The 8,406-nt window shown below is 32.4% G+C and overlaps 1 protein-coding gene across 1 annotated transcript; it reads right to left on the bottom strand.

Annotated features, from left to right (window-relative positions):
* Positions 2,304–3,855, bottom strand: LOC18596148 (LOB domain-containing protein 22). Its single transcript, XM_007024441.2, is given in 2 exon segments — positions 2,304–3,050; positions 3,053–3,855. Coding segments are annotated over 2 exon segments (717 nt in total). The 5' UTR covers positions 3,698–3,855; the 3' UTR covers positions 2,304–2,978.

The raw sequence follows: 8,406 nt of genomic DNA, 5'->3' as shown, positions 1-8,406 counted from the left end.
GGTTGGAGTAATTTTTGAAATTTACATTTTAGCTCCGTAAAAGTCAAAAATTACATTTTTGCCCCAAAAATTGAAAAATTGCCCATAGACATATTTTTCATCCCTTATACTCATACCATTCTCCAATTTGTCAAATTTGATCTAAATTCTCTCAAAATCTCAAATTTTGTCCGTGGATGGAAAATTACGATTTTGCCCCTACACTCCAAAAATCACCTCAAAATTTCTATTTGAACTGGTTCGAGGCTTAATCGACTTAATGGTACCATTAGGGGCAATATCGTCTTTTAACGATTCCTCGAACTTCCTAAACATGCAAACATTCTATTAAGCATGTAAATGACGTCGTAATTATTTTATAGAACAGGGTTTGACAAGTGCTGCCTCAATCATAGTATAATAGTAATTCAGATCTGAGCAATTTGTTCCAATGACTCATCGACTTAATTAATTAAAGTTTTTCTATGAAGAGCCCATAACATTAAAGAGAATAGAAGATATAGCTACCACCTAGAAGAAAACATGCAGAGTAAGTCAAGGGTGATTCACTGATAAAGTTACTTCTAGATACTTGGCATGGCACCCAAGGTAGGTTAAAAACATAGTATTTTCTTCAGAAAAGGGTTTTAATTAATCAATTGGTCCAAAACCTCAAAATGTTCTGTTAGAAATAAAACTGGCAAAGCAAAAGCTTGAGGTTGAGAAAGTGGAGTTGAAGGTCAAAATGAAAATTGAAGAATAATTAGAGTAGCAGAAAAGGAAATTCATAGATTGCATCAAGAATGAGAGGCATGGAGAGAAAAGTATGATGGATTAAAGGGTATGTTCTCTTCATTGACTGACAAGCTCAAAGAACTCCAAAGAGGAAGTGAGAAATTATGAGTTGAGCTATTATTTAAAAATACATAAGAAAATAAGAACAAATAAAGAATAATGAAATGCATACATCTAAATAAAAATGATAAAAAATAATAAATAAATAAATTTTTTGTTTAATATTCGAAAAAGCTTTTAAATTATACAAGAAAAATTTAATTTAACCCCTATGTTTTTATTACATTTAATCAAGTACTTATTTTGTTATTTTGAAAATAAACCTTTATTGCTAATCATTAACTAATTGCCGTTAGTTAAAATTACAATTATCAATTTAATGCCATGTCATATGGGAGGATGATACTGTCATGTGGTACATGATGTCGATAAAGATGTTACTTATTGAATTTTTGGTTGCTGACTTGCTTTTTTCTTGCCAATCACATGTCTTAAAATCATTTATTCATATTTTTAAAACATCAAGAAGATTAAATAAACCTTTTTAACCATTTACCGTCAAGATAATCTATTAGAAGTTAAATCGAGGATCAATGCCTCTAGATCTACCAACTAGCATCATAAACCAAAACACAAGATCAGACACCGTTTTTGGTATAAAAAGGACCCAAGATCTAGAGCTAGGCTCAACAAAGTTGTAACTTTAACAAACGACAATTAATCAACAGTTAGTAATAAAGATTTAATTCAAAATAAAAATATAATGACTTAATTGAATATAATAAAAATGTACAAATTAAATTAAATATTCTTGTACAGTTCAAGAGCTTTTTTGGATATTATGTCATTTTTTTTCTTTGTTTTTGCATCATCTTTATCCATTCCTTGTTGTATTGCATTCATTTGAGATCTTGATTCTTGAAAGTGAATGATAGTGTCCGATGATAAGATTTTTGAAGTTATAGAGATAAATTTCTCGAGAAATTCTCTAAGTGATGAAAAGTTTCTGATACAAAGATTTGCATTTACTATTTAACAAAATTATAAATTTCAATCATTATTACATGTTTGAATCATATGCATAGAAACTTTTTATTCAACTCATAAATGAAAATCTCGATAATATGACTTTTCAAGAAAATTGTAGAGACAACATTGGGAGGATTTAGAAGAATTCTTAATATATATAATATTGAATTCATTTATTCAATAAAATCGATAATTATTTGGAAAATAATAAAAACAAAGAAGGTAAAATAATAATAAATAATAATTAAAAAATGACAAAATATAAAGTTTAAAATCTTGACCCTCTTCTGTAAATTTTGAAAGAAACCGGCCAGGGAGCTCTCCAAGAAAAATTTCAGATATTTAATAATAGGTAAAGAAGAAAATTTAAACAAATTAAAAAAGAAATGCAAAGTAATAAATAGAAATTAAGAAAAATATTGCTAAATATGATATTAAGCATTATAAATTACTCTAAAATAAGATTACACAAGGCTAATAGGTATTGTTCTTTCAAGGAGGAATGCTAATAAATTCTTCACAGTAAGTGAACTCTTGAACTCTAATTGAAATCATAGATCGAAACATATCTTTTTTTTAATAAATTTAAATCTATATCTAGTACTTCATCGGAAATTATAGATTTAATTAAATGGTTAATCACTTAACGACTTCCCATTCAGGTCGAGTGATCGGGTTTGTAAACCTGCACGTCGGGAAATCTACTTCATGAGGATTGACGCCTCGATGATGCACAAGACTCCTCCAACCAAAAGGGTTGTGCACATTGAGATATTGCGTCTCGCAAAAAGTTTATAGGGCTGCACCTCCAATAGTTGTGCTCAGATGCTAGCAGTGCAGGTTTTTATATTTCGGGGCATTTTTTTGGTGTTTTTTATTTTTTTTTCTTTCTTTTGATCTTCTAGTTTTAAGGCTGTGTATCAAGAAATCTTGTTTTTTTTTTTTTAATTGGAAAAGATATCGTTGGAAGAGGAAAGAAATAGAGAAACAGAAGAGACAGAGAGAGGAATAAGAGACAGAGAGGAAGAGAAAAAAAAAATGTAGTTATAGAGTGAAGGAAAATGAATGGGTTTAGGATTATCGATTCCAATGTCAATCCGAATTTTCAAGATGGCTTTACTGATAATGATTTCCAAGAATCTTCTTTTGGTTGAACTGATTCTAGGATGACATAACTAACTGTGTCCTGGAATAAACCTCCTTTCAACTAGTTCTTCAGTCTCAAACCTGATCTTATGTCTTTCACAAGAATGTCAAGATCTGGCTTCACTTCATTATCAGATACTCTGATAAAACTCTGCTTGACGTTCAAAGAATCCAAGGTTGTCGATTCTTGTATGCCCCAAGAATCATAATTTTCTTGCAAGTGGTGATGATTGTTGTTCACAGAAAACTGCTGCTCATGAGGCTCTTCAACATAGTAATAATTCGAATTGTACGAGTTCAAAGGGTCTGCATTCACCATTTCACAACCTAGCGATGAATCACCAGGTTCGTGCATTTGCAAGTGAGATTGCTGCTGCTGCTGATGAGCCTGCGCTCGGCATATGGCTAGCTGATGAAAAACCAGGTCAAGCTCAGCCTGGCTGTACTCTATCTGACGCTGAAGCTCTTGGATAATCCTGTAACAACCTCCAACAGGGTCATTGGCTCGCGCATCGGATTGAAATACGATGGTACGCATGGCAATGTCTTTCTCAGGAGGAGTAAGGTTCTTGATGATCTTGGTGATGTTGCTGACTCCAAATAATTTATGAGCATTGAGGAATTGTCTTTGGCGATCATGAGGAAAATAAGGGGCGAGAATGCAGTCAGGAGCGCACTTCCTGCGTTGGTATTTACACGCAGCGCAAGCTTGTGTTGTGCCGTTACTACCAGTTCTTGGAATGCTCATATTTTGGTGGTGGTGTTTCTCTTATTTCTTATTGTTTGGAGGGATGAGATATCGGATGCGTTGCCGCCGGGGATGGTGCAGTTTATTTTTCTTTTGAGGAAATGTTTATTTCTGGTGATTTTTGGTTCTTCCTTTGTTTTCTCCTGGTGGGATGGGAAATACGGAGGGGAAAATGGGAGATGCAGAGAAATAAAAGGAAAGACAGACAGGTTAATATATGAAAGAGAAAGGGTCAGAGAGGGAGAGTTAACGAATTCTGTTATGATACATATTTTTGGGCTGTTGTTAGTCTATACAGGTTTGGCAAGTTGGCAGACTACGACTTCGAGATATCTTTTTGAGGGAACTTGAAATAGATTCATCCCAATTACCTATTTTGTTGCGTTTTTGAATTTCTTTTATATTGGCTTTTTGACGATACATTGATTGCAAAAATAGGGAGTAAATCACCCTTATCTCTTTACCCACCTCATCTCCCCACCCTTGGTGCCTAATTTTGAATCCAGAACTTGAGTTTACCATTAAGTTTTAAAGTCATTGACATTCCTCTCTCCCATTCATTTCTGAACGTTTATTTCCAGGGAATTTCAACCGACCATCTTGTTTTGTAGGCTAATGAAGTGAGAAAATATAGTGTTTCAGAAGGCTCTCTTGAAGCTTCAGATCAAACTCAACTCTTAAAGCTTGGTACTCTTCGACTGGACAGGTTCCCTGAAGAAATGGGTCTTGTTTCAACCATGGCATCCTTCGATAACGGAATGCCAACCAGCTGTTGGCTGGAGTATTGAATTTCATTCTTAACTTTGGTGAATCAAAATGGTGAAGCCAAAAGATGACTTTTTGGCAGGGTATACAGGAGCCATATATACATTGCTTGTATGAAGCTTAACAATTCTGAATCTAAATTACCCATACACATAATCAATTTGAATTCAAAACTACATAATCTAAATAATCCACATAGCGGACAAGATTCATCAATCTCATTGAAAAGATGTACTTGCTGAACAAACTAAAGAATTGTGTACTTGCTGGACAAAAAGATGAATGTGATCTAGTTCTATGGTTACATGTTCTCTGGCTTTCCTTCTGATCTTTCAGAGTTAAACAGAATGCTCTCAACCTGAATACAGCAAAGCCAAAATGATGGTTGCAAGCTGTAGTTCAAAATTTGTTGACGGAACCAATCATCAATAGTAAAGAATTAAAGAAGAAAAACAAGACACATACAGTTTTATGTTTTATGGCAACAAATATGCACCTTGAAACCAGCATCAACCAAATCAAAGAACAGCAGAAGCATGCGATGATTAACTGCAAAAACGTAGACATCTAACAATTCTACAACAGTGGTGAATAATTTTTTAAATGGAGAAAACATTTTGATCATCATGATTTTTTTTGAAAGGCATTTTGGTCATTATGATAGCTAAAGTTAATTGTAGAATTGATCTTACATTGCTTAAAAGGATAACTTTTTAGTATATGTTTTAGATTGATTGGCTTCTTTTCTCAAATTGTTGAACATGCCGGTCAGAGTTGGAAATTTTAGACATTGTTCTACTAGCATTCCAAAAACTTTTCCTTCTTTCTTCTTAGGAAACAGTAGGGAACAAATGTTCATCATTTTTGTATTGCAACTAGCTTTTGCTTTCTGCCGTTGGTAAGTTGTGTTGTTATCAGTGGCATGGAGATGTTTTTAAGTCTCTAAAACAAGGTGAGGGATAAGTTCAATTGAAGGGTTTGAAGGGAAAAAGCTCCCTAGGGAAGTATGAGATAGTTGTTAACTTATGCTTTGTATGTTTAAAGCCTAGTTCAAGGATTGGAAGTTGGAGAAGGAGGAGCTTTTCTTATATATTTCTTACTATTATCTTTGGATAAATAGCTGTTCTGTGTTTACTAGTGAACAAAATACTAGTGTTTCCGATTCGTAGCAAGAATAACAATTTTGGTTTCTCATGGTATAAGACGATAGAGGCTTCCCAATGCTATGCATCATTAAGTAGTGGTCCTGTTGTCTTGCATTTCAAGCTGTCAACAAAGATATGATCTTACTGATCCTCAAGAATCAAGGTGCATTTGATGTGAATAGAAATAGAAACTGTAGTACAATGAATGCCAGTATCTATGAATTGTTCCTATTCATCAAGCTCAATGGTGTGGCTGATTATTTCAGTCGTATGGAGTATTTGGTCTCAAGTTTCAAGTTCTAAATCTGTAGTCTCACTCCACTCCTGTCTGAACCTTTCGAGATGGTAATCAATCATACTGTCGTGTTCGGGCTGGTCTGAAAAAGAAGTTACAAGGGATCAGGAAGCCTCTCGTGTTGTTGAAAAATGAAGAGAGATTTGGGTTGAGATACAGGCCCACAAAGAAGGAAAAGATTGAAATGATGACCGAAAGACGAGAGAAGAGATTGGCTCATTCCCGAGGAATAGAATCGGAAACTAAAAGAATTAGTTTCCCACATCTCCGTTAAAATCTTCCGTTTCAGATAGAGCTACAATTTTGTATATAACACAATAATATTATTCAGGCATGACACGGATTCTAGTGAGTTTTGATTTGAAATAATTGTGTTTCGTGTATTAATCATGTTGACTCGGTTAAGACATGATTAAATCGTGTATAAACCGTGTTAAACTCACTTAACTAGTTTAAAACTTATTTAAGATTTGATTAATTAATTATGTTATCGTGTACCCGTACAATCCGTGACTCGTTTATTATTTATTTATCTAGTCATTTTTATGTGTCGAGTAGACATATTTGATATATGATTAAGACTCGTTTATTAATTGATTTATATAAATATTAATATTTTTATAATAATTAAAATTTATTGATGTTGAATTTTATTATATTTGATATATATTATAATATATAATTTTTATTAGAAATTTGAATATTAGATTTATATTTTAATTTAAATATTTTAATCATATTTCAATCATGTTTATCTTATAAATAAGTTGTACATCGTATAAATTTTAATCATGTTAATCATATAAACAAAATCGTGTCATGTCGTATAAAATTTAATTTAGCATATTTATCATGTCATGTTATATGTTTATTAAACGTATTTGTATATGTGTTTAAGATTTTAACATGATTAATTAATCTTGTTATGTTCATATTTAAATATATTACTGTTAATATCTTATGTTTACACAGTAAAATTAAAATACAAAAACACAAATTGACAAATTTGTGTTTAAGTGTCTACATGATCCAAGGCGACCGGAAAGGATAATGCATGAGCACAAATCAGTGGAGATCCTGGAGGATGCTTATGCGGAACTCTCCGTGCAAGTAGTGGGTGAAGAACAGTTGGAAGATGACAAGAGGATATGGTGGTACAACCAAGACCTCTTGGTCCGGAGTTCAATAATTGAAAGACCATGGAACAGTCGAGCATGCTTAAATCTTTTACGAAGTAACGCAGCTAACTAAATCCCTTAAAGCTTATGTCCAAAAGCTTAGGAAAAGTCTTTACTGTATGATGAGCTTTTTGTTTATTCAGTGTTATGCTAATACAGATGACATGCGTGAGTGATGTACTTTCATATTTTTCTCTTGTTTCCATTCCCTTAAATTATTATTTTTTATTTTAATAATGTCCATATTCTTATATCTATTTAATTTTACTTATTTTCAAGTTTTCGAGTAATGAATGTGAAGATGGAATGATAATAATTCAAGATTTTATTTTGAAAAAAGTATTTATATTGGTGAACTTGTCAATGAAGAGAACGTGGATGATTATGTCTTGTTTTTTGACTTGTTAAGGCTAATTAAGTAAGAAGAAAAACATACTGTACCTCCTAAAGAACCTATAGAAATAATTAATTTGGAAAGTGAAAAAAATAAAAAAGAAGTTAAAATTGGTACAAAAGTTTCACCTTTGAAGTAAGAATTAATGGAGTTGCTTTGTGAGTAAGTGTATATGTTCGAATGTCATACCATTATATGTTAAGGCTTAGCACTAATATTGCGGTCCATAAGTTACATTTGAGGCCAGAATATAACCTAGTCAAGCAAAAATTAACGCAAATGAAACTTGAAATGTCCTTGAAAATTAAGAAGGAATCAAATAAATAGTTTGATGGAGGATTTTTAGAAAGATTCAAATATCATAAATGAGTAGCTAACATAGTCTTTAGTTCTTGTACTAGTGAAAGGCAAGTTTATGATTTCATTAGAAGTAATAAATTTAATTAAATGATGAATCACATTTAAAAAAATATAACGCAGTCTACTTTGGATGATTGATGAAACTCCTCTAACCAAAAAAGTTGTGCACATTGAGATATTACGTCTCGCAATAAAAGGAAAATAAAAGGCAAAAAAGTAGTTAGGACCGCTCGTCCAATCCTTGTGCTTACAAGGAGTGCAAATTAATTTTTATATTTCACGACATTTTTGGGTTTTTTTTTTACTCTTTTGATCTTAGTCTTAAGGTTATGTATCAAGAAATCATGTGTTTTTTACCTTCACTTGGGAAAGATATCAATGGTAGAGGAAAGAAAGATTGGCTATGTAGAGGAACAGAAGAGACGGAGAGAGGAAGAGAGACAAGAGTATTTGTTGCTATAGAGTGAAGAAATATGAATAGGTTTAGGATTATCTATCCCAATGTGAATCTGAATTCTCAAGATGGATTTACTCATACTCGTTTCCAAGGATCTTCTTTTGGTTGAACTACT

The sequence above is a fragment of the Theobroma cacao genome, chromosome 6 (assembly GCF_000208745.1).
Source record: "Theobroma cacao cultivar B97-61/B2 chromosome 6, Criollo_cocoa_genome_V2, whole genome shotgun sequence".
In the NCBI taxonomy this organism is placed as follows: Eukaryota; Viridiplantae; Streptophyta; class Magnoliopsida; order Malvales; family Malvaceae; genus Theobroma; species Theobroma cacao.
This window is presented reverse-complemented; position numbering and strand designations above follow the sequence as displayed.